This window comes from Peromyscus maniculatus, chromosome 3 (assembly GCF_049852395.1).
Source record: "Peromyscus maniculatus bairdii isolate BWxNUB_F1_BW_parent chromosome 3, HU_Pman_BW_mat_3.1, whole genome shotgun sequence".
In the NCBI taxonomy this organism is placed as follows: Eukaryota; Metazoa; Chordata; class Mammalia; order Rodentia; family Cricetidae; genus Peromyscus; species Peromyscus maniculatus.
Window position 1 is genome coordinate 24,019,306 of NC_134854.1, and position 26,626 is coordinate 24,045,931.

The following is a 26,626-nucleotide window of genomic DNA, read 5'->3' on the forward strand; positions in this document are numbered from 1 at the left end:
AAAGATTTATGTGTGTGCTTTGTGTGTGTGTGTGTGCGCGCGCTGGATCTCCTGAAGCTGGAGTTACAGGAGAGTTGTGAGCTATCTGCCACTGAGTGCTGGGAACCAGCTGCAGGTCCTCTAGAACAACGGTGTGGGTCCTTTAACACAGCCATCTCTTCAGACCCCGTAACTCGAGCTTAGTTCTAAGAGGCTGACGACATTTAGAAGTCACCATGACTGGCCCTAGAGCAAGGGGAGTGAGACAATGCTAATGTTTCCTGACTGCTCTGACGGTTGCTTGGGTTAAACAAATGACTTCTTGAATAAAGGGCTAAACTAGCTTCAAATAACTAGTCCACAGTATGATGTGGTATTCACAGAAAGAGAGTCCTTAAAAATGATTAGGGCCTGGAGAGACCACTTAGTAGAGCACTGGCTGCTCTTCTAGGACCTGGATTGATTCCCAGCACCCACATGGCAGCTCACAATTATATGAAACTCCAGTCCTAGGTGATCTGACATTCTCTTCTGGCCTTGGCGGGCACCAGGCATCCATGTGGTACACACAAACATGGAGGCAAAGTACCCATACACGGAATAAATAATTAAAACCAAAACATCCCAGTGTACTGCTAGCACAACAACTTTAAAATGATTCAGTCTTTGGGCCAGTGGAGACAGGGAAGTTCTCCTATGGTGAATGGAATCTGCCTATACATAAAGTAGAGACTTAGTGGACGGTTCTGAAGAATCGAGGAATTCTTACAAAGTCTGTCTGTAAAAACCTTTAAGAATGACATTTGGATCTGTGTGTGGAACATCCCTCAGTGCAGGTCAGAGGGCAGCGTGTGGGAGCTGCTTCTCTCCTACCTTGTAGGTCCTAGTGACAGAAGTCAGGTGCTCAGGCCTGAAGGCCTTTACCTGCTGAACCATTTCTCCAGCCCTTACAGTCCACACTGTGGACTGTATGACACCGAACTTTGGAGGAGAGAAGAGGATGCTCACAGTGTCTTACGGGGACGGCTTGTTTAAAGGACACGGAGAAGGACAATTAGGAATGGGGACAATGGCTGCATTACTTGCTTAGGGCAAGGCTTGCAATGCCTTCTACACCTTGTGCTTTCTACCACATGAGGACCAGGTTCTGCCGTGGGCTCAGCCTCAGTACCCTGCAGTGAGCATGCATTTTGTCTACTCCAAATGAAGACAGGACCAAATCATTCTGTCAGGGGTTGCTGGTGGAACGAGGGAGTGCTCAAGAGCCAGTTCTCTGCTGGTCAGAGTGGAAGCTGGGCCAACCTGGGGACTTTTGATTAACCCAAAGGAGCATGTCGAGGGGTCTGAGACACGGGTGTGTGTGTGTGTGTGTGTGTGTGTGTGTGTGTGTGTGTGTCTGGCACCACCACGACAGACAGTGTAAAATCCAGCACCTGACTGTACAGTAGTTCCGAGGCGTCTTTGTAGTGCTTCCATCTGGGTGACATAATCTGTCAGAGTTCTGCCAGGGTTGTAATGCTGGAGTTGAGGGTAGGTCAGAGACGGAGTGTTTAAATCAGCTACAGTCCCTGGGTACCTATGGATTAGAGTATGTTCAGGAATCCAATTTGCCAGAAACAATGCAGCTAAGTTGCCAGACTGTCTCTTCCCTGATCTATACATGGCCTGATCTATACTCCCAGACTTCTAAGTAGAGGATAGCAAGGGAAACTCTTCAATAAACTCAAAGATGCCAATGTCATAAGAAGGCCTAGTACCAAGTCTTCAGAGGTGCTCAGTAAATGATGGACATGTGTAAATCAACTTTTCATGCATGTACAATTTGTTTTTGTAATGGATGGTGGCCAATACTTTTCCAATATCTAACTACAGCATATGCTTCGTATGCCTTTAGAAACCATTTAGAAATGAAAAAGTAGCTCTGATTCTAAGTTTTAAGATATAGAAACTACATATAACTAAAGATGTCTAGCTATCACAATGCAAAACACTCATAAGTCCGAACAGTGTCTCTCTGAAACATTACTATAGCTACTCCAGCCAGGTTTGATAAGTTCTTACCTAGTGAATGGTAAGGGAGATCTAGGGAGATCCAGGTCTGATCTTGAGCGGTATGTCATTTGTCTTGTATCTCCATACAATTCCAGTCCACCCGAAGAATGATAAAGTGAATCAGTCTTTTCAACACCTAAAGAAAGTACCAAGCCTCAGAAGACAGCTAGACAAGCAGTAAGAGTTCAAAGAGCAGTCCATGACACTGTGTACTATTTACAGCCAGTTTCAATTCTTGCTAGAAGAGAACAGGGCAAACCACAGAGCCTTTCAGGGGTTTTCTGTTTGCCTTCGAACATGACTTAAGAACTACGCTCCAAAGAAAATAAGCTCACTGGACTATTTGCTTTGTAAAATCCTTTAGTTGTAACAACATCAAAGAGGGAAGGGTTTCTGAGTGTCTGTGCTTTGTTGGGGGGAGATGATGTGGATAAAAACATTACACTAATGTAATCAAGTCTTGTCTTCAATACTCTAACTTTATTGGAAACAAAACAATGTAAAACCAAACCACCGTGAAATCAAGATTTGCTAACTTTTTGTACCAACACAACTCATCATGGTAAAGATTTCATCTCAGTGTAAGGCTATCCTAAAATACTCTCAGGGTGCCAAACATACTTCCTTTTCTCCGGGGCTCAGCTGTCAGGACAGCTGGACATGGCACTGCATGACATCACAGCATGTCCTCTATTCTGTGCTCTCCAGTAGAGAGAAGGAATTTAAAGTTCCTATTACTTGATAACCATGCAAGCTCAGAACCATAATTCTTTCCCATGACCAACAGCAATGCGCTCAGCCCTGCTCCATGATCTCCCTGCTGGATAATCTGAGGCAAATGGCATGTGTTCTCCATGGCTCGCTGTGAGCAACAGTAACTGCCTGTCACAGGCCTGGGAGAATCAACGAAAAATAACAGGGCTGATGCAGTCCAAGTCCTCCATAAATCAGTCTCAAATGCGTGAAAAGGGAGCTCCTAGCCTTGCTCAAAGGGTGCTCACTGTCTCTGGACACCATCAGCATTAGAAGTAGTTAGGATGACAGCTACCACACACACACAGCATTTCCGAGTCATACACAGAAACTAAGCCATTCTGACCTTACCTGGACTCAATCCAAAGCCATCCCTGGTAATATTGATACCTTTGACTTGATCCCACCGCCGAATCAAATACTTCATTCTAAAAGAGATCCCCAAGATAAAATCTCAAAGCACAGTTATATAAATAAAAATATATACATTCCACAAAATTATGCCATTTAGTTATGAACACACAACACATTTCAGCACAATCACATGACTGCCTCGGCTAACTCCACGTACTCCGTTGGTTTACGGCCAAGACACCAGGCACAGGGCAGAGCTGTGAGTTTGCTTTGCTCCCCAAGAGGCTAACAGGGCCACATAAGTGGGGCAGAAGGAGATGAAGAGCACAAGTGGACAGAAAACAGTGAGCAAACAAAGGGGGAGAGGTGAAAGAAGGGGGGCAAGGGTGGGGTCCGGCAGAGACGGGCCAGGGACACGGGGAGTGCTGGACCCTGTGAGCAGGATCACAGTGGAGCTTCAAAAGGAATGGGGGTGTGACACCAGGCAGCCGAATTCCTGCTGACTGCCCATTCTGCCCTGGGCTATGGAACTTTTTGGAGTACCAGTTTTAATTTCTTAATGCCAATTTCAGGGTCTAATTTAAGGAGGATCAAGTACCAGACCTACAGCGGGGCAAAAAGGGAGGGTGAGGCAGGCTTGGTGGCACACACCTTTACCCAGCACTCGGGAGGCAGAGGAGGCCGATCTCTGGGAGTTGGAGGTCGGCCTGGTCTACAGAGTGAGTTCCAGGGCAGCCAGAGTGACATAGTGAGACCCCATCTCAAACCATACCCCTAAAAGGGGGAGGTGAGGGCTTGACAGTAGTTCCCTCCTTCATGGAACCTCCTGGCATTTCTCAGCATTACAGGCTAACTCTAGTCACCAAGTTCCATGTGTTCTCCTCTCAGCCAGTAGAAAGGGAGCTGACTTTGTTGGTGCGTCCCACTGTGCTGACCCTGGCTGATGCTATACAAGGTGATGAAGGGAATGAGATGTGAGGGGGAGGAGGAAGAGGAGGGGGAGGGGGAGGGGGAGGAGGGGAGCTGCAGTGAGGACTGGAAGAGGCGGCAGTCAGAAGGCAGCAGTAGGTAAGCCCTAGCCCTCAGGTAGAGGCCTAGGCCTCAGGCCAGGCCTCCCTGAGCTTGTCACCTCTGGCTGCTTCATCTGTGAACTAAGTTTCTTGACAGTAATCTCTGAACAGTTAAAAACCTGTGCCTCAGTTTCCAAAGAAAATTAAGTCAGGGCTGGAGAGACGGTGCAGTGGTTAAAAGCACTGGCTGTTCTTTCAGAGGAGCCGATTTGATTCCCAGCACCCACATGACGGCTCACAACAGACTGCAGCCGACTCCCAGGGGATCTCACATCAGGCACACACACGTGTGGCACACAAACATACACACGGCACAACACCAATACACACAAAAATTTAAAGAGAGAAATAGGAGAGGAAAACCAGCCAAGCCCCCTGAAGAAGTATCTGACGTCATCGGAGTGGCAGGGCTTGTTAAAAACCACAATTTCTTGGAGACTCTGGCCGTGGAGAGACAAACGGGAAGGGGCCCAGGGCGAGGCCCAGATGAAGACTCCAGGAGGAAGACAGCTGGGGTCTCCACTCGGCTGCAGCCGAATGCAGGGCAGACGCCAAGTTCCCAGCCTGGCCTTCTAGGGTAGAGGCTAACCCCTGACCTGAGCAGTCTCAGACTAGGCCTGCCTTCTTCAGCTCAGCACCGGGGGAGGGACTTATTTTAACAAGTAAGGAAATAAATACAAATACCAGCCTAAGGAATTTTTCAAAACCATCTTTCCCCTTTTATGATCTATGTGTGTGAGCCAGGTTTAATTGAATTTTTTTTTTTTTTTTTTTTTTTAAGGACAATTTGGACTGGAATCATCAGCTACTACTCCCTGGAAAGACACTTTCTAGGGAAGGATTCTGCTGCAAGGGTGAACCCTTAGAAAGAAATAAGCAGGCTGTCCGAAGCGCCTTCTCCACACGTGTTCTCAGGAGGCTTATGACTGACAGGACTACTTTCCTCACTGCTTTACCTTGAAACTGCAATGGAAACTCTGGCGGCTATGCGAAACCTGGTGCACCCCTTGGGGCGGCTGGTGACGGCGGTCTCAGGACTGCTGAAGCCTGGGCTTCCCGCCATGCGGACAAGCAGCCCTAGAGTGGCCTCTTCGTACTCCTGGAATCTCCCCAGGAGCAGCAGCAGGTATTTCTTCTGGAATATAAGAGCTTTGCGGAAACTTTCCGCTCTCAAGTATTTACTATACAGTCTCTGGATTTAAAGGAGGGAAGAACAGACATGAGAGAGAGAGGTCACTGAGTTGCTCTCTTGAGGAAGACCACCTAGATGAGGAAGAGAACAAGGGTCAGGCTCTGCGCCAGGCTGCCATCTACTGTGTCAGCCGAGCTGGCCGGGGACGGAAGCAGCCTGCGGAGTACGACTTCTAAAATCAGTTAGGCTTCGTGTTTATTTTGGGGCTAACCCTTTTACTCAAACATTTTTGTCATTATCATGAATGTTATTAAAATGCTGACTTTGTTTTTTAAAATTACAGCCACTCATCCATTTAGGTTCTTAAATAAGTTAATGTGTTCTACCCCTGTATGTCCACTCTATAGCTAAAATATTCCAGATACTTTCTCCCTTTTCACTTTGGACTTCAGGTTAACTGATGAAGGCAGTTACTATTGCGTTCATTCTCAGCATTAGAGAGGCCACTCATGGAAGATGCTCTTCCATGGACAGTCATGGTACTTGCTTAGGAACTGAAAGAGAATACTTTTGCTTGTCTAATAGGAGATGAGACTCTGGGGCATAGGGTCACAATGCTGACAGCAAGAAAAGCAGAGCTAATGTGTTGCAATTCTGGACATGCCTCTCTATAGATCTCTGGTCAGGTAGACATTGGAATCACAGCAGACTGAAGAGATGCCTAGGGACACAGTCTGAGCGGTAACTGTATTTCTGTGGTCAACAAGAGGGTCAACAAGAGGGAGGTGTGTACCTTAAATATAGCGTTCTCAGAGTCAGGGCTCCGATTCTGAGGTACAGCATCATTTCTTAGTTCGGCTTTTAGTTCACATGCTTTTGCTTCTGCCCTTTTGAGGGCTTTCTGAAGAGTTAACTTCTCTTTGCTCCAGACTTCTTTTTCTGAAGCAATGATGTCTTCGATGTTAGCACTACCATGCAGTGAAAGCCCCGAGGACTGCAGAGACATGGCCTGTTACATGTTTTCAAGAAGAAGACTGAATTAAATCACAATGGATTACCTAGCTTTGGCCTTTCAACACCACAGGGAAGCTCACAGTCACAATCCCTACTGTTTGGGTCAAAGTGTTGATTCTCCATCACTGAAGTGAAGAGGAGCCAGCATGATGTGAGTGAGTGACTCTCAGGGCGGCCACATGAACAAGGTCTTTACTTGGCTATGTGGTTGTTTTGACAGCCTTCTCTACCTTTAAACATAAGGGTAAATTTAGAGACTAGCCCTTTTCTTTGTAACTTTAAAAACAAATTTGAATTCAGAGAGTAAGTTATCAGCCTGAAATGTATGATTTAACATTAAAAAAAATTTTTTTTAAAGACAGGATCTCCCTGGTGAAGGAATATTAGCCCTTGCTAGTCAGAAATTTGATAATGTAGACCAGACTAGCCCTGACTTCACAGAGATCTGTCTGTCTGCCTCCTGAGTGCTGGGATTAAAAAACGTGACCCCACGCCCAGATCTTCATCTTTGACTTGGTCATAAACCTAGTAGGCAGTAACTGAAGAGAATAATAATCACTATGCACATTTGAACATCTCTTTCAGTGTGTCTGCTTTCAGGCAACACATACATCTTTAGATCTTAGATTGAATGTGACTGGGTTTCCTCATGTACAAGGCTGGATGCAGATCAGCAATTGTGTATGTATATAACCCAGGGGGTGGTCAAGAAGCATCCCTCAGTAATAGGTATTTTTATTATCACTGCTATGATGTATTTTTCCCACATATCCTGTAAGAGTCACACATGGTATTTTACACTGCGGTTACAAGTAGAGCTAGGGGAACAACCTAACTCTGCATTACTTCTAAAAACAAACGTACGTCATTTCTACCAGCTCTTGTCTGCTGATAAAACTTTATCTGTTCTTCCAGTTTCATGATAATGCTCCGTAAGTCATTCTTCTCCTCGGTTAGTTGGTTTACATGTCCTGTGAGCTCAGAATTCTGTCTCAGCAGAGTTTCTATTAAGGAGCCACAGGAGGTGCTCAAGGATGCTAAGCTGTGCTGGAGAAACAAGATGACACAAGGTTATAGAGACACGTGTACGCGAGGAACTCACGGAAAAGCAAACGGTGCCAGCACAAACACTCCAGGAACTAGTGCTGGGTAATAGCGGAGACCTGCCGGGCAGGAGACCAGCGGGGAGGGCACAGAGCAGGGGACACACACACACACACACACACACAGAAGTGTCAGGAGACCAGCTGGGGAGGGCACAGAGCAGGGGACAGACAGACAGACAGACAGACAGACAGACACACACACACACACACACACACACACACACACACACACACACAGAAGTGTCAGGAGACCAGCGGGGAGGGCACAGAGCAGGGGACACACACACACACACACACACACACACACAGAAGTGTCAGGAGACCAGCTGGGGAGGGCACAGAGCAGGGGACAGACAGACAGACAGACAGACACACACACACACACACACACACAGAAGTGTCAGGAGACCAGCTGGGGAGGGCACAGAGCAGGGGACACACACACACACACACACACACACACACACACACACACGTCAGGAGAACAGATGGGGAGGGCACAGGGCAGGGCAGGACACACACACACACACACACACACACACACACACACACACACACACAAGTGTCAGGAGACCAGCTGGGGAGGGCACAGAGCAGGGGACACACACACACACACACACACACACACACACACACACACACACGTCAGAAGAACAGCAGGGGAGGGCACAGGGCAGGGGACACACACACACACACACACACACACACACACACACACACACACACAGAAGTGTCAGGAGACCAGCTGGGGAGGACACAGAGCAGGACACACACAGAGGGCAGAAGCTTGTGGATGGAAGAGCACTGAAGGAGCAGCAGATGCTTCGTCACACTAAAGCCACTGCATGTTATGATGACAGACCTAAAAAAGGCCACAGCGAGCCAAGGAAGACGTTAGGAGAGGCTCCCACAAACAAAATTCTCATGTTTCTAAGACTCCTTCGGCAGCAGCCCACGGGAGAGCAGCTTAGGGAAGGCATACACCCATGGGGCTGGCAGTGTGGACAGGAAGTGCAGCAGCAGCTTACGTAAGAAACAGTGAGGCAGTGACAAGGACAAGAGGAGAGGGCACCCGAGTGACATCCACATGACTCGTGACTGCGAACATGCACAGGGAGAGGGAAGGAGCGTGGTCTATGTGACTTCCAGCTTTCCAAACGGTGACACCATAACCGGAAGAGGGTATGAGGAAGAGAGGTGGGGGAGATTGTGTCTGTGAGGCTCCTTCTGGGGTCATTCACCAAAGATGTTTGTAGCTGACTGGTAAGTAAGCCTGGGCCACAGGTAAAGGCCTTCACCGTCCAGAACTGTCCAGTGGACAGTAACTGCACAAGGGCAAACTTCTCGTCACTTTGTCCAGGAGTCCCTAGGCCGCAGGGGCTCGGGGCACAGCAGGAGCTCACCAAGGCCATGAGAACCTGAGAACCGTGGGAACCGGGAGGGTCCCAGCTGCAGTTCGAGACAGGCACTGTGAGCACAGAGAGGTCTGGCTGAGAGCAGGTGCAGCGAGGGCCGAGGGAAGACAGGGGAAGGGGGTAAGAACGTGAAATACAGCTGGGCTTGGTGGCGCACGCTTTAATCCCAGCACTGGAGAGGAAGGGGCAGGCTCATCTCCGAGTCTGAGGCCAGCCTGGGCTACATGGTGAGTTCCAAGACAGTCAGGGTTACAAGAGAAACCCTGTCTTGGAAAGCAAACCAACCAACCAACCAACCAACCAAACAAGTGAAATGCTTCTTAAAGAAGTCAAAGTGTCAGACACACAGAGTCAGAAAAAGGCAGTGAAAGGCTCAGCAGACCAAGCCGTGAAGGAGCATAGGATCGACTCTGAGCTCACGCTGGGGGCACAGGGAAGCCAGCCACTCTCTCCAGAAGCCTGGTCTCTCTATAGAAGGTTAATTAGACAGCACCAACAATGAATGGTAATTCCTCCCTCCCCAGTTTCCATTACTTCTTGTTGGGTGAAGAGAAACACTGTATTTCAAATAAAAACTAAGCAAACAAATACAATAAAAAACTCTTATAAAATAGTCTACCAATTTTCAAACAATTCCTAATTTCATTTGATTTTTGTTCTCTCTACAAAGAACTTTAAAAAGTCTTACCTCGTCATCTGGCCGGCCAGTTAGTCTCTGTAGTCGCAAAATAATTCGATCAATTCTTTCCTGAACCCAGATTAAAGTATCCTCATCCGATATTTCAAACTCTAGTCTTTAAGAAAAAGACAAAAAGTCAAAACTGACCTCACAATAACACTTCCTAACACACACGGGAGGCTGGGGCGCTGTCTGTATCACTAACTCACACTGGAGGCTGGGGCGCGGTCACTAACACACACTGGAGGCTGGGGCGCGGTCACTAACACACACTGGAGGCTGGGGCGCTGTCTGTATCACTAACTCACACTGGAGGCTGGGGCGCTGTCTGTATCACTAACTCACACTGGAGGCTGGGGCGCTGTCTGTATCACTAACTCACACTGGAGGCTGGGGCGCTGTCTGTATCACTAACTCACACTGGAGGCTGGGGCGCGGTCACTAACACACACGGGAGGCTGGGGCGCTGTCTGTATCACTAACACACACGGGAGGCTGGGGCGCTGTCTGTATCACTAACACACACGGAGGCTGGGGCGCTGTCTGTATCACTAACACACACGGGAGGCTGGGGCGCTGTCTGTATCACTAACACACACTGGAGGCTGGGGCGCTATCTGTATCACTAACACACACCGGAGGCTGGGGCGCGGTCACTAACACACACGGGAGGCTGGGGCGCGGTCACTAACACACACTGGAGGCTGGGGCGCGGTCACTAACACACACTGGAGGCTGGGGCGCGGTCACTAACACACACTGGAGGCTGGGGCGCTGTCTGTATCACTAACACACACTGGAGGCTGGGGCGCTGTCTGTATCACTAACACACACTGGAGGCTGGGGCGCTGTCTGTATCACTAACACACACGGAGGCTGGGGCGCGGTCACTAACTCACACTGGAGGCTGGGGCGCTGTCTGTATCACTAACACACACCGGAGGCTGGGGCGCGGTCACTAACACACACTGGAGGCTGGGGCGCTCTCTGTATCACTAACACACACTGGAGGCTGGGGCGCGGTCACTAACTCACACTGGAGGCTGGGGCGCGGTCACTAACACACACTGGAGGCTGGGGCGCGGTCACTAACTCACACTGGAGGCTGGGGCGCTGTCTGTATCACTAACACACACTGGAGGCTGGGGCGCGGTCACTAACTCACACTGGAGGCTGGGGCGCTGTCTGTATCACTAACACACACGGAGGCTGGGGCGCGGTCACTAACACACACTGGAGGCTGGGGCGCTGTCTGTATCACTAACACACACTGGAGGCTGGGGCGCTGTCTGTATCACTAACACACACTGGAGGCTGGGGCGCTGTCTGTATCACTAACACACACCGGAGGCTGGGGCGCGGTCACTAACACACACGGAGGCTGGGGCGCGGTCACTAACACACACCGGAGGCTGGGGCGCGGTCACTAACACGCGCCCGAGGTGAAGGACTCTGTCTCCCTTGCCACCCCACGCTTCTGTCTCCCCCTTTCTGGTTCGAGGCGCTAGCTGTGTGCAGATGTGTAAGTGCTGCTCACGAGCACCGTCTAACACAGACTCGCACTTCTTCTTCGGGCTGGGCGTGCTGGCCTACGCCTTGACTCCCAGGCAGCAGATTTCTCTGCACGTTCGAGGCCAGCCAGGGCTACACAGTGAGATGCTATCTGAACGCAAGAAGCCAATCCGCCCTTTTCTCTCCCTTGCCTGGCCTGGCCTGCCCAGTGTCATTCCCACAGACCAGGCGGAACTCTAACCTGCCGCAGTTCTTCTGGGCTACATGCTGTTGAAGCTTTGCAGCCACGTGCTGAAGCTTCTGTCTGATATGTTCCACATCGTTACTATGGACAATCTGTCCTCCAATCAGTGCTGCGGAGCTTGTGCCTTTGGCCTCTTCTTCCATCTTTTGTTGAAGAACCCAATTCCTAGTTCGGTCGTCAGTAAAATTCCAGGTGGCTTGCTGGCAATTCTGGACAGAAAAAGAAAATACTCACAAATGAGCAGCATTTCATTTTCTTTCTTGATGGAACAAAATTGCTATCCATGTTTCAAATAAAGTTCCATAGACACTATTTTTGGGATGATTTGAACATAACTATTTAAATAACTCAATATGATTCAAAATTTAACAATATTACAAAATATTAAGGTTATCTTAAAATATTAACATTACTCATAACTGAAAAAACTGTTATCGCTCTGTGTGTGTGTGTGTGTGTGTGTGTGTGTGTGTGTGTAGGCGCACCCATGCCACAGGGTGCATCTGGAGGTCAGAGGACAGACAGCTCTGTGAACGTGCGTCTGCACATGACCAGCCGAGTCGCCTCTCCTGCCTTCATCCAGAGGGTAAAAGAGACAAAAGTCTACCTTATTAATATTCTGATGTACAAGCCGTCGGCTCCCCCGCCTGTCCTCCCGCTCTTGCTTCCGGAACTCCTGCATGAGGCCCTGCAGCCGCTTCCCTTCGAGGTCCAGCTTATACACCTGGTGTCTTTTCTCCTGCAGCTGGCGCTGGAGTTCCTCCACTTTGCTCTGCAGCTCCTGCATCTTCCTCTGGCCCAGGGTGTTAGCTTCCTTTTCCACCTGCAGTGTCTTCTGGTGAACCTGCCTGTCCTTCTCCATCTGATACTTTGTTTGCAAGTAATCCAGTTTGTACTTTTGAGATTCACTTACGAGTTTGATGATATGTTTCTGTTTCTCCTCCAGTTGTTGCTGGAGTTCTTGAAGTAGTTCCTTAGGAGGGCAGACTGGCCGGGGCTGCCCGCCATCACCGCTGCTCTGCAGCTGGCCATGCAGCTCCCGCTCCTTGTCTAGGGTGTCCTTCATCTCCTGAATCCTACCCTTCTCAGACTCCAGAAGGACCCGAAGCTCTAAGTTCCGGCCTTGTTCTTCTGACAACTGTGCATTATATAGCATCCTCTGTGATTCTATTTTTTGCTGTAACTCATTTAATAGTTGTCTCTGTTGTCCCAAAAGTGCATCCAACTGTATATTCCTCTGTTTCTGGTCTTCTAGAGTGAATCTGAGCTCCTTGAAGTGAAAATGTAATTTAAGATGAACATGTTAATATTCAAAATACTGTTCAAGTATATGACCATGACTTTGGTAAACAGCAACATGGAAGCATTTGGTAATTGAAGACAAATTGTTATTCAATAGACAGTGAGAATTATTTAGACAGCCAAATGGCTTGCTTGCATCAAGGATATAAACACAACCTTCTCCAGCAAAATATAAAGCAGGGTACACGTCTCCCAATGACAATCTTTAAAATATGTATGTTCTTATGCTACTTTTCAATATGTCAATAAAACGTATTTTTAAATTTTTAAGTCTTTTATATGAAGGCACAAGAAAATACCTGTTCTTCAGTGTCATGACAAGCAGAGGAGAATCGTGGGCATAGGGGAGGAAGCTATCTTTAGAGAGGGAAGAAAGGTCATGGAATACATGTGAAATTAAAATGCAAAGGGGTTGCCAGGCAGTGGTGGTGCACATCTTTAAAATTAAAATGCAAAGGGGTTGCCAGGCAGTGGTGGTGCACATCTTTAATTCCAGCACATCTTTAATCTGGGAGGCAGAGGCAGGAGGATCTCTGTGAGTTCAGGGCCAGCCTGCTCCACAGAGCAAGATCCAGGTCAGCCAGAGCTACTACACAGAGAAACCCTGTCTTGAAAGACCAACCAACCAACCAAACAAACAAAAATCCACAGAGGGCTCCTTGCGGGGAGGATAGCCAGGGAGCATGAGAAGACGGTGAGGGTGAGGGTGAATGACAACAGGGGGACTCATGTAACAATACCCTAAGTAGACCTCTTACAAGATTCATTAAAAAAAAAAAAGGGGTTAATATAAGGAACTGTATCAAAATAGCTAGATCTGACTGCATAATTAGGACACTTCTTTTTTTTCTGCAGTGTGGACTCCTGGTAGTATGTGACAGAAACTATCAGGAAGGACCCTAGGGCACAATGGCCAGAGGTTCCCAGAGCATCCGAGACAGCTGCACCTTGGTTTTCTGATGCTCAATGAGGAATCCTGGCTCCATGCAATCATTGAGACGTTTGCTGGGTTGGCTGGAGAGGTGGTTCAGTGGCTAAAGGTACTGGCTGTTCTTCCAGAGGACCTGGGTTGCATTCCCAGGACTGACATGATAGCTCACAAATGGCTCTAACTCCAGTTCTAGGGGATCCAATGCCATCACCTGGTCTCCTCCATCAGTCCATGCACATGGTGCACAGATACACATGCAGGCTAAACACGCATATACTAAAGTAAAAGTAAATAAATCTTAGAAAACCAAAACAAGGGATTGCTGGACTTGGTGGCACATGCCTGTAATCTCAGCTACTCCAGAAGTTGAGAAAGGAGAATCAGGAGCCTGAGCAAGTTTGTGAGAAACTGTCTCAAGATGAACGTGTAGAAAAAAGAAGCTGGAAGTCAACTTGGGTGGGACAGTGCTTGCCTAGCATGGGAGGTCCTGAGTTCAACTCAGAATACTGTGGAAACAAAACAAAACAAGGTAGAGGTCAAGACCAACTGACTGGAGAAACCCAGCACACGTCTGCATCTCCATGAATCTGTGTGGCTGCAGGCAGAGGTGCGTGTCGCAGGGGAGGGGTCGTCAGGCAAGCAGAGGCAGCAATAAATAGTACAGAGAAGAAGGCAAGTGCCGAACCACTGAACCTCAGATTATTGAAAAAGTACCCTAGCACAGGGTTATTAGTCAACACAGCAAGGAAGGAGGGGTATCTATCCCAGTGAGCTGTCAGCGAAGACAAAAGGAACGCCTTTGTAAGCCTCACGGCTGGCTCACAAGTGATGGGCAAAGATACAGCAGCTGCTGGGGAGGGGCCTTGCAATCCCTGATGGCAGTGACTGAAGGGAAGGAAACAGCGTTGCAATGGTGACTTTTCCTTCTACCACAGCCTACATAATTTTGCAACAGTACTCAACACAGAGTGAACAACTTACACCTTTTAAAGGGGAGAAGCCTGACAATTGGCTGGAGAAAGCCTTATAACTTAGAATTCTGCAAGACACATAAAGACAATACCTTGAGTTCTTTATCCCGCTCTTCACAGTGGCCTGCCTTGGCTTTCTCTGTTGCCAAAGCACACTGAAGTTCTCGGGATTTCTTGTGTTCACTTGCTAATGTATCACTAAGCAACTGAACTTCATCTGCCTTGTCTTTAACTTGTAGCCTAAACGAGGAAGAAATGAACTTAACGTTATCTTGATGGACAGTATCATCATAAAGAGGAGCTTGCACTCCAGGATTGAGGCATATTATAAACTAGCCATGGTGTGCCAAGTCAAGGCTTCTTGTGGTTCACTTCAAATGAACTGCAGTTTCTATTAGTGCAATCAATTTACTATTGTAATTAACTCAATTCACTGCCAGAAAGATAATACTAATTAACATTTTTTTGTCTTTTACTGCACATAGAAATCATGTGAATTTGTGTGTGTGAAATCAATGTCCAAAATAAATGTGTACTTGCAGCATGTCTCTGGCAAGCAGAATACCTCACTATCTACATCAGCAATATATCCTTTTCCCATGCATTCTCAATTCTAACACCTCACCTGTCAGATCCTAGCCAACTGAAACAAGAGATTAAATACCACTTAAAGTTAGTCAGTGGTAAGATAGAGGCCAAAATCATATCTAATAATTGTTGACTGGAACAGAAGTCAAAGCAGAAGGGAGGCTAAAATGATCACATTTTAAATTTGGAAAAAATCCGTTTTCTTGTTCTCCTCATTCTTCTGCTATTTAAACTCCATGCTTGCTGCTGTGTGCTATGTGCATAACGGTTATAACAAGCCAGTCCAATCCCTCCTGACCCTCACACTAAAGCAGCCTGGCACACCTGAAAGCTTCCAGTTCCTTCAGCTGCTCATTCTGGGCCTTCACTGTGGTGTCCAGCTCCAGCTGTATCTGAGAGAGTTCACTTTTTAATTCCGAAACCGCCACCTTTTCCGAACTCAGCTGTTCCTGTAGTTCGGTCATTCTGTCTTTCATGGCACAGAGCTGACCCTGCATCTCCAGCACACAAGACTGCTGCACGCTGCAGCCCGGGAGCTCTACAGGGAACGAGACAGGCGTTAAGATGGCCGGCGACTCAGGCGTGAGTCTCTGCTCCAAGAACTCAGCCATAACTCAGGAGGTTACTACAAAGAAACAGTCAATTGCTGCTCCCAGCCCCTCAAACTGGTAATTTATAAGAATGTTTCTTTTTCTTAGAGTGCTGGGGGGAAGGCTTCAGAACCAAAAACACAGGGGAATGACAAACATGTAACAATGCATTAATGGATGCAAGACTTAAAATAAGCAACTTTAATTGCTCATAAGATTCTGTAGACAGGAACTTGTGTATTTGGAATGCCAAGCACTCATAGTGAAAATTCCCAGTGATTTCTGATAGTCATATACAATATTTACAGGCGTTATCCAATGAGACAATTACTATAATCATCCAATTATTATTTCTATTTTTTTTCCTTTTTCTTGTAGAAAGGTCTCACTCTGTAGCCCTACCCAGACTGGTCTGAAGCTCCTGGCAAACCTCCTGCTTCAGTCTTCCAAATCCTGGGACCACAGGCTTGAGTCACCACACTTAGCTCTGATTCAGCTTTTCAATTACAAATGAGAACCTATGTGGTAACGTCAAAGCTGTGCTGTCTTTAAAACTATGTGGAACACAATTAGTAAAGATGTAGCAAGTGTCCTCACCAGACATGATGGACATTCCTCTCTAACTAGCTTGATTAAAACACATCCTTTCTGAAAAGTGGGAAAGTAACCCTTCAGCACACAGAGAAGTAAAAGCCAGCTAGTCTATAAACATGTGAGAAGGGAAACCAACAATATGTGTGCCCAGCACATCCGGCAGACTGGTGACATGTCTGACAATGCCAGTTGTTGGCAAAGATGTTAAGTAACAGACCACTCAAACCTTGCTAGTGAGGGCCACATCCACAGGACTGCTTTTCCAAATATTTTGCAAAGGCATGGTAGTTCACACCTGTCACCCCAGTACTTGGGAGGGCAGAGACAAGAGGATCTTCACTACACAAAGTGTGAGGCCAGCCTGGGACACATGACAACCTCTCAAAAAATAAGTAAAACATTTGGCATTATCTAATAAATTTGAAGACACACAACCCATGACTAGTGATTCATTTCCTAGGAGGCTGGGAAGATGTCCGTGTGTATCAGAAATCTCAGAGGTGTCTGTAGCAGCTCTGACTCCAATAGCGAACAGCACAAACAACCAAAGTTTCAGACACAGAATTTGCACATACATTACAGGGATAACTTTCCATAGCTACAAAAGTTAACTTAGTGATAGCTTTGGAAACTTGGAAGAATGTTATATAAAGCTCAAGAAACAAGACACAAAATACACAGAGATTGATGAAGTTCAAAACCAGGAAAACTTATAAACATGTACAGTCTAGAAATTTATAAAGTGGTAAGAAAACTAAAGGGAAAAACAAAACAGAAAAATGATGACCTTAGTTTCTATGGAGGAGCATGTGAGGGGCTCTTGGGGAGAAGGCAAGTTCCATTTGCAAGTAAGTAATGTCCCCACATACTCACCTTATCATTTGTTATAGGTTCATCTGAATTTTGTCATTTTCTGGATGGATGTTACACTTTACATTTTTGTAAGCAAAGGATGAAAAATAAACAGCTACTTTTATTGTGGATTCTCTTATATTTTAGGTAGCTATCTTAAGAAGGTCAAAAGACTTTTCTTAAAAAAAATTACAATAAAGAAAATAAACCTGATGAGCTGAACTGTATCAATGTACTGCCTATTTATTTTAAATGAAATAGAGCTGTTTAAAACCAATTTGACAATCATTAACCCTAATAGTGATAACATTGACTATCTCCTTTGTGTTATGAAAATGAAGAGAAGGTGCCTGAGCAGAAATGTTTTCTGAGGGCACCAAAGCGAACGCTTTCTACTGGTTAGGGGATCCCACGGGCCTGGCATGCACACACCTTGGCTTGATGGGCCGGTTTCTTGTCCTTTGTTCAGAGTCATTTCCCTGCCATTAATTTGAGCACGTAATGCTTCATTTTCAGCCAGCAAACTCCTCCTGTCTGCTTTCTGGAGACATTCCATAGCTGTTTGATATTCAATGCCCTGTAACAAAGGAAAATGAAAAATTAAGTGAAGAGAGGTGTAGAGATAATGGAATGAGAAAAAATGGAGTCCACATGTTCAATTTTTTTCATTAAAATTTCTCACAATTTTTTTTTTTTGTCCAAAAAAAAACTGTGAGGGTCTGTTGCAGACAGATGGGCCTTAATTTCTACATATTGCTGTTCATTTCACATAAAACAGGCACACTGTTTTCGTTATTTATTTACCCACTTGCTGGGTATGTCTGGGTACATGCTTGTGCTCCACAGTGGGCATGTGCTAGTCAGACGACAATCTGTGGGGAATGGTTCCCCCACCACCGTGTGGGGTTCAGGGTCAGAATCAGGTCGTCAGGTCTGGCAGCCAATGCCCTTACCTGTGAGCTGTCTCTCTGGCCCAGAAACATTCCACACAGCCACAATACTTTTAGCAAGAGTAAGTACCGTTACTATGCTATCTAACATAGGGAACTTACATACATTTCACCAAATGTCCTTCATAGGAAAACCAAAAGTGGTACTAATAAGTCTTTTGAGACCTTGAAACTTCTGCAGAGTACAGACTAATTTGTCCTATGTTCTTCAATCAAATCAAAACAAAAACAAAAACCAAACAATATTATTTTGTACTAATTTAAGCCAAAGCTCTTGTATCCCCTCAGCTAGCTGCCTTCAGTGGTAACACCTGATCTAACTGGAAACAGCAGTTAAAACAAGGAAGCTGACAGTGTTATTCAAACTCCATTAGTTTTTAATATGCACACTGTTTTCTTGGTATCCAGCACTATGAAATTTTTATCACTGTACAGAGGTTCATTTCATGTGCCATCATCAGGGTACAGAACCACTTTAGCAAAGATTCTTCTTGAAGTCAGTTTCTCCCCAGCCTCAGCTCCTGGCAAGAACTCATCTGTTCTTTGTAATTTTATCACTTTAAGAGAGTTTATATGGCATACAGAATATTGAGAACACCAATAGCTTGTTTCTTTTTAGCTACTGAGCTGTTTTTCTTTTCCTTTCTTTCTTTTCAAAAATTGCTTATCTTTTATTTTATGTGTATGTGTGTTGTTGAGTAAGCTTATGTGCCCACAAACATTTGGGTCCTGCAGAGCCAGAGAGGGCACTGGGTCCTTGGAACTGGTACTACACAGTTATGAGCTGCCATCCTGGGACCTGAACCAGGTCCTCTGGAAGAACAGCCAGTACTCGTAACTCTTAACCCCTGAACTATCTCTCCAATCCCTACTGGGTTGTAATTCATTCTAGGGATTAGTCCATTTCCCATTGGAGGACAAATGGGTTGTTTCTAGTTTGGGAACAATTACAAATAAAAACTGTTACGAATATTTATGTATAGCTTAATTAAAAACAAGATTTATTCATTCCCTTTTGTGTGTGAGTGTTTTGCTTGCATGTATGTATGTGTACTACATGTGTGGTTGGTGCAAATGGAGGTTGGAAGAGGGCACTGGATCCCCTGGAACTGGAATTACAGATGGCTGTGAACCACCATGTGGGTGCTGGGAATTGAACCAGGGTCCTCTGCAAGAGCAACCAGGGCTCTTAACTGCTGAGCATCTCTCCAGCCCCCACACAGGTTCTTACCAAGATTTAAGTTTTCATTTCTGTCTGACTTGCAGTGAGTGATTGCTAGGCTGTATGATAAAAGCATGTGTAACGTCATAAGCTGCTGGGATTGCTCTCCCACAGCACTCTTCCCACAGGGTTGCATGATGCAGCTTCTCTGCATCTCCGTCAGTGCTCTTTTCTGTGTGATCACACATTTAATGGTAGCACCAAAAGGGCTGTGTCCTTCCCACCAGGAGTTAGCTGACATCACTCGTAGACTGACTGCTTGAGCTGGAGGTGTGTGGGAGGTCTCTCCACTTTGCAACGGAGGCCATCTTCTGGAGAGTTATTTCACAATTATGTAAATATCATCTAACAAGGCTTCCACACTAACTTTAGCATCCACCACTGATTACTTGATTAGCAAATCATGTTTAATAAAGAATTCCTTAATTAAATCACTCCTTCTAGAACATTCACTAAGTGGCATTCTACTATGATATTTTACTTTATCTATGAATATGACCTCATGAATTCTTGTTTTCACTCTGCTTCATAATCTATCACTATCATTTAGGTTTTTTTTCTTTTTTCTTTTTTGTGTGTGCGTGTGCGTGTGTGTGTAGGTCTCCCCATGAAAAGTTTTGTCACACAATACCAAGCTAGTTGCCTTGAATTCAAGAGATATGTCTGCCTCTACCTCCTGAGTGTTGGAATTAAAGTCATGTGCTATCTCATTCAGGTAGTTTGATATTTAAATGTTCTAAATTTGGCCAGTGAGAAAGCCTTCACATTCTCTTGTGGGAGACCACAGAGGCTCCATAGTACGGCCTTACTCAATGTCTGAAAGTCTGAGCTTGCTTTGCCCAGCAGGGCTGCATAATAGGATGATTTGGCCAAGGGCGTGGTTATCAGGTGTTTTGAAGGGTTTACCCTTGTTGATACTTTATACTTCGGCCTTGAAAGGGGGAGGTCTTTTGCTCCTCCTCTTGCTGATGTATAAAAAGCCCATTATGATTAAAGTCGAGGTGGTTGGATACTGACCCAGAGCCCTCCCGAAGCTATCCTGTGTCTGTCTTTCTCATCATCTGTCTATATTTCCATCTAATACTTCCGCATTCCTCTCCCCTTCTCCGACACTTTTCATTCTATGAACATTTCTTTACTGAAGGGCAGGAGATTCTAGGTTTCACCTTGTGCTTCCCATGCTCTAACCCCAGAGACCCCAGGTTTCCGAGGAACCTCAATACTTCTGAAGGAAGAATGTATTTAAAAGCCAAGACCTGGGCACACTAAAGCTGTGAGATTTTTAATTACTGGTTTACTGTTACCGGCAGAGGTCTTTTCAAGCTATTTCTTCCTGATTTTTTTTTTTTCTTTCTTTAAACACTGGAGAATTGAACAAGACTTTACACATGCTAGGCAAGAAGTCTATCATTTAGCTACATCCCAGCCTTTAAAAAAATTTAGGTTAAGAGACAAAGTTCTACTAAGAAATTGCAATCCTCTTGAGACAAGATCACAGCTGTGTGCCACAATGGCCAATGACCTTGAATGAATTTTTTCTTTTTCCTTTTAGTTTTTTGAGACAGGGTTGTTCTGCAGACCAGGTTGTCCTCAAACTTAGAGATCCACTTGATTCTGCCTCCTGATTGCTGGGATTAAAGGCATGTGCCACTATGCCCAGTTCTCTTGAATGATTTTGATACCCTTTTTAAATGAAAAATAATTAATTCTGTGACTTTAAAATATAATGACAGAGACTTATGATATTTTATTATTATTTTAAAAATTTTACAGGTTTGTGGTATATGTATGTGCTTGGGTAACACCCATGCCTAACTTACACTGTTCTAGGCTACATTCAATAGTAACAAAGCAGTAATACATAGACAACAACAAGGTGATTTTAAATATGACTGATATTCTGGTTTGAATGTGATATGCTCCTCACAAACTCATGTGTTAAACACTTGGAACACTTGGTCCCCTAACAGAGAAGATCCTGAAAACCTGGGAAGGTTCTGAAAACCTTAGGAGTGGGGGCCTCATTGAGGGAGCAGGTCCCTTGGACACGTCACTGAGGTTACGTGACGCTTGGTCCCCTAACAGAGAAGATCCTATCTGGGAAGGTTCTGAAAACCTTAGGAGTGGGGGCCTCACTAAGGGAGCAGGTCCCTTGGGCACGTCACTGAGGTTACGTGACGCTTGGTCCCCTAACAGAGAAGATCCTATCTGGGAAGGTTCTGAAAACCTTAGGAGTGGGGGCCTCACTAAGGGAGCAGGTCCCTTGGGCACGTCACTGAGGTTACGCTTGGTCCCTTGCCCCTTCCTCTTTCTCTCTCATCTGCCATGAGGTGAGTAGCCTCTGCCATTTGCTCCTGATACCATGACATTATGCCCTTGTATGGAGACAAGGACTATGGACCAAATTCTCTGAATCCGGGTCTAATCCCTCCCTTACACAAACTGTTTGCGTTATATTCTGTCCGGAGATGGCAAGCCTAATGAATACACACGTAGGTAGAAAACAAGACTAACAACCAATGAGGCTCTGACCAGAGGCTACAGGAAATTAACGCCTGATTTTCTCTAGTGCCAGAGCATGGATACTTTAATCCTTCTGTTTTCTTTGTTTTTTTTCTGTTTCTCATTTTTTAACTTCCTAAATTTGGTGATTAACTCATTAATTTTCAGTGTTTCTTACTTTCTAACATAAGGTCAAACATCTAAAGTAATAGTTTTCGCTATACATTCTTAGTGGTTCCTGTTAAACGCCAACCTTCATGACTCCAAAACAAATCAATAACCCACCTTTTTCTTCCTGTTCAAAAAATATTCTTTAAAATAGTTTTGTTTTAATACCTGCTCTTGTATTCTCCGTTCCAAACAGTTTAGCAATCCGTTAACATCCCTAGTGCCGAGAGATGTCAGATCCATTCGGAATGCAGCTAGTAATACGCCGCGTTCCTTCAACAGTACATCCTGAAGGGCAAGCAGAAGTTCACCTTGCCAGTCTGAGAGGCTCTCCTGAGACTGCGATTGGTCACATACCTGCACAGTGCAAAACATGAAAAGTTAGTTTCCCAATAAGCATGCTTTAAATATATTCCAGAAATACTAGTCTACTAACCAAAATATATTTTTCAAAAGTTCAAGAGAATATTTTCAGGTGTGAAAAGATACAAAGTAATTCACATGAAACACATATAAAAAGATAACTTACTCTATAAGATGTATTATTGTCAGTAAACATATGTAAATCTACCTAGAAGCAAATTATTCTTTGACTACCTCAGTCTGTCTTTGCACTTGCATTTTGGAAATTAAGTCTTTAAGAGATGAGATAGTAGAGAGGTAAGCTCTCCTCTCTTCCAGCCAAGACTGTGAAGCCTGCTGTGCGGACAGGTTCTCTCCATCATCATCAGGGAGGTCCCTTACAGAAAGCATCTGCACGCCCTCAGTATGGACAGCTTTCAACAATCCCTAGAAAAGAAGACAAAATGAGGAGTTCAGATGGAAAAGTAAGACATGTAAAGTCAAACAAGCAGCTTCTCAACCTCAACTGACTTAGGCCACTGTAGACAAGAAACTGGATCCCAACACTGCCAGGGTGTCTGCTTGCTGTGGAGTGGTGACTGAATCTTAACAAATGTCTTCTCATAGCTTGTACTTCTAAGTTCCTTCCTCTATTTGGCTAACACATTCGTTCTAGAATTAGTGAATAGTCACTGATTTGACCAAAAGAAATAATGTGGCAAATACCTTGCATCTCGAGACTGCTTTCATGATTGTGGCAAACAACACCATGGGGAATAAAATATGATTTTAATATACATGTTGTGTGGCACTGCTGCATAAGAGAGAATGAGCCTTGGTTCTGGGACACTAAGAGTGAGCCCAGTTTCCCAACAGAGAGCATTCTCTCTGCTTACGGAACAGCACACCAAGTGTGGTACAGAAAGGAAAGAGGAACTGTGCCTTAAATCTATTATAAAGGGAGGTTGGTTTTCTGACTTCACAACCCAGAAGAGCAAGCAAACCCACAAACAAATGCATTGTCCTAAGCTCACAGGTTATTTCTGTGTGTCATTCATTGCTTACGACATCCTTGCTTCCAGCAGGGATTGTAGACTTCAGGACCATGCCTTACACAAACACGTACTGTGGGAGTGTCATAGAGGGGTTAAGGGAGAAACAGGGAATACAGTTTAAGAGCAAAACTTCATGTGCAGCTTAGCTTGTAAAAGTTGATTACATAGGAAGTCCAAGGTATAGTAATATTGATTACACTGTTTTTCTTAAAGTAAGTCAAGTAAGCTGAATACATAGTGCATAGCTTTAAATGATCTCAAAGTATCCAACTGATTTGGTCACATGGTTAGGAAAAAATCTGACTGAAGGCAAGCTATAAGAGGCATTCCAGAAAAATCATTTCTACAACATTCTACTGTAATATCTATGAAACTTAGGAAACAAAGTGAAATAGATTTCCAAGGATCCTATTAACTATGCAATTCTTTCTTTGTAGAGGACCTTTCTGTGTAACTTCAAACCGACTACCCTGTTCAGTGTGGAGATGACCCTGGCTAAGCTAATTAAGGGGTTTTTGTCTCCAGTACCTTTACCACTTTTGGAACTGGAGTAACTGAAATTTCACCTTCTTCTTGACCCTCTGATGCCGTGTCAAACCCCTGGCCCCAGTCTGATTCAGAATCTAAAATCAAGAAAACAGTCATCTGTAATTACACATGTGCATGCACATGCAAAGTAACACTTTTTTTTTTTTTTGCAAAGTAACACTTTTTAAACGAATAATATTCTATTTGCTTACATATTCCAGAATTACACAACTTACCACTTGAACATATATCTCTAGTTTGGTGAGCATTTGAATATGTCAATCCAGGAATGGAGGACGCCTAATTAAAGAAAACAACAACAGAAAATACAAGACTTTAACATTTATTTAGTAAAAATCAGACCCAATGAATCATTCATCCATTTTCTGATATACTTAAGGGAGGAACACAGACATCAATTTATTCTGTCACACTGTCTCAATACACAAATATCAAGTCTGTAATTTTCCTCCTCATGGATGTTGCCATAGGAAGGAACACTCATGAATAATGAAATCACAGTAGGCTCCAAACCCACACAGGAACTTCATGATTTAACTACACAATAAGGAGATGCCAAGTTGTGATTATGTCATGAAAAGAGGTATTATTTCTCAGATCCTTTTACAAATTCTCTTAAACACTTACAACATTAAGAGGAAAATGACAGGTGGTTGAAAACATATTCTATGAAAGTCAGGTACCTGTTTAGATTTTAAACACTGGGTCATTTTCTTTAAAGAATGACATTCTTCAGTCAGTAACTGGATTGCAACGTGATGTTCTCTCTTCAAAGTTTCAGCTTCTGAAATATGTCTGGATTCCATATTCAAAATTTCTGCAGCATGGATCTCTTGTGTTTGTTCAATTTTTTCAGTAATCTGACTGATGATTGCTGTGACATCTTCTGGGGAACAGTCACCCCATAATTCAGTCTGATCTGGAGGTTTAAGGATCTGTGGCAGCTGGTCACTGTCTCCCTCCTTTGGGAGTCCAAAGCAGCCATCTACAGGAAGTGGCTCGGACATGATGACTTTTCCAATCTCTTGTTCTCCAGTCCTATTTTCTTTTCCTAAGAAGTGGGATAATTTCTCTTTGTCATTTGTGAGATGATCACTAACTTTGCTTGAATCTCTTTGAAGTGATGTTATATTTTGTTCTTTTAACTAAAACATAATGAACAGAACAACAAAGAAATCAGTGAAGTCTTATGTGCATCATATGTAGAACTTAGGATGAACACAGGGAGCACACAGTTCATTCATCAACACTCATCTGCATCAGAACAGGAAAATCACCCAAAGACCTCACAGTTTTCATACATGAGTACACACTATGGTAAAAGAACCTGTGTTCAAAGCCCCAGCATAACATGGAAAACTGGGCAGGGCTATGTGGGCCTGTAACTCCAGCACCAAGAAACAGAGACAGACAGATTCCAAGAGCTCATAGTCAACCAGACTAACTGAGATGGTAAGCTGTTCAGTGAGAAACTCTGCCTCAAGGCAATTAGGCAGAAAGCAACAGCATACCCAATGCCCTGCTCTGGCTGCTCTGTATGCAGGCATGGATGTATCTATTTGCACACTCAGGTGCACACCCCTAGGGAACTTTGTATGCAGGCATGGGTGTATCTATTTGCACACCCAGGTGCACACCCCTAGGGAACTTCAACAGGAAAGGGAAAAGTATCATTATTTTGTGTTTGAATTTTAGTTGCAGCCTCTGAGGTAGCTCAGTGGGCCAGGGTCTTCACTGTCAGGCCTGACAAGCTGAGTGGGATAGCTGAGGCTCACACAGTCTACAGAGAAATGACTCCCACAAGTTGTGCTCTAACCTCCAAAAGCATGCCAAGGAATGAGTGCAAACTCCTGCTCCCATCCCCAAAATAAATAAATGTAGCAAAACGTGAAAAACTGTCACTCATATTAATTCTGACAAACAAATCTGAAGCGGGCACACCTTGTTATCTGTTGCAAGTTTAAGTTGCTGCTCGAGTTGAATAAACTGCTCATTTAACTGGTCAATTTTAGTGTCCTTTTCTTGTATTATTTGTGCAAATTTCCCAAACAACATGGGCTGATCATGAGTAAACATGGGATTAGATTCCTTCAGGGCAAATTCCAATTTCTTCATTTCATCCTAGGGACAAAAATAACTGTCATAATTATATGATTGTTACATGCCATTTCCAGAACATTCCTTTAATTAAGTCTGATAAAAATATAGTGTGCACATAATGAAATTAAAATAAGATACTGTATTTCAATAATTCTTAAAATATTTTGATAAACAATCTCAAATATTTTCATTTATGACATATTCAAATGTCTAGGTTGAACAGCAAATAAGTTCTACGCAAATCTATTTGCCTACTAATGTTGCTGCTAGCCAATACTTATAAGAATACAAAAGATCAAAAATGTTAATTAGTTTTAAAGCTCCTTACTTTAAACAGCTTGTTTTCTTGCTGGAGCTCTTGTAGACGGGTGGTGGACTCCTTCCTCTGTATTTCTAGCTGCATGTGGAGCTCCTGGACCTCTTCGTTCTTATTCTCCAGTTCTTCTCGGAACTGCTCCAATTGCTCTTCTAAGTTAGAAATCTTTAGAACCAGTTATCAAAGAGGGAAAAAAACAAACAAAACCCAGATCATACAAATGCTATCGTCAAACAGAAAAGTGTTCTATTTAATTTACAAAGGATGTATGTTTAAGACATGTG

At 44.6% G+C, this 26,626-nt stretch overlaps 1 protein-coding gene across 23 annotated transcripts in view; it reads right to left on the reverse strand.

The window, feature by feature from the left end:
• Akap9 (A-kinase anchoring protein 9) overlaps nucleotides 1-26,626 on the reverse strand; it is a 124,123-nt gene that overhangs the window by 796 nt on the left and 96,701 nt on the right. For 22 of the 23 annotated variants that reach the window (XM_076566264.1, XM_076566261.1, XM_076566270.1 and 19 more), the window contains 19 exons: nucleotides 26,355-26,507; nucleotides 25,868-26,047; nucleotides 24,610-25,071; nucleotides 24,142-24,205; nucleotides 23,906-24,000; nucleotides 22,578-22,769; nucleotides 22,149-22,337; nucleotides 17,571-17,715; nucleotides 15,427-15,640; nucleotides 14,607-14,754; nucleotides 11,918-12,580; nucleotides 11,308-11,519; nucleotides 9,564-9,669; nucleotides 7,219-7,401; nucleotides 6,134-6,349; nucleotides 5,165-5,400; nucleotides 3,136-3,212; nucleotides 2,041-2,167; nucleotides 1,413-1,555 (listed from right to left, as the gene is read on the reverse strand). In XM_076566264.1, the coding sequence (XP_076422379.1) occupies nucleotides 1,413-1,555; nucleotides 2,041-2,167; nucleotides 3,136-3,212; nucleotides 5,165-5,400; nucleotides 6,134-6,349; nucleotides 7,219-7,401; nucleotides 9,564-9,669; nucleotides 11,308-11,519; nucleotides 11,918-12,580; nucleotides 14,607-14,754; nucleotides 15,427-15,640; nucleotides 17,571-17,715; nucleotides 22,149-22,337; nucleotides 22,578-22,769; nucleotides 23,906-24,000; nucleotides 24,142-24,205; nucleotides 24,610-25,071; nucleotides 25,868-26,047; nucleotides 26,355-26,507 (3,805 nt within the window). The remainder of the gene's footprint in view (nucleotides 1-1,412; nucleotides 1,556-2,040; nucleotides 2,168-3,135; nucleotides 3,213-5,164; nucleotides 5,401-6,133; nucleotides 6,350-7,218; nucleotides 7,402-9,563; nucleotides 9,670-11,307; nucleotides 11,520-11,917; nucleotides 12,581-14,606; nucleotides 14,755-15,426; nucleotides 15,641-17,570; nucleotides 17,716-22,148; nucleotides 22,338-22,577; nucleotides 22,770-23,905; nucleotides 24,001-24,141; nucleotides 24,206-24,609; nucleotides 25,072-25,867; nucleotides 26,048-26,354; nucleotides 26,508-26,626) is intronic. The other variant, XM_076566254.1, reaches the window with a different exon arrangement.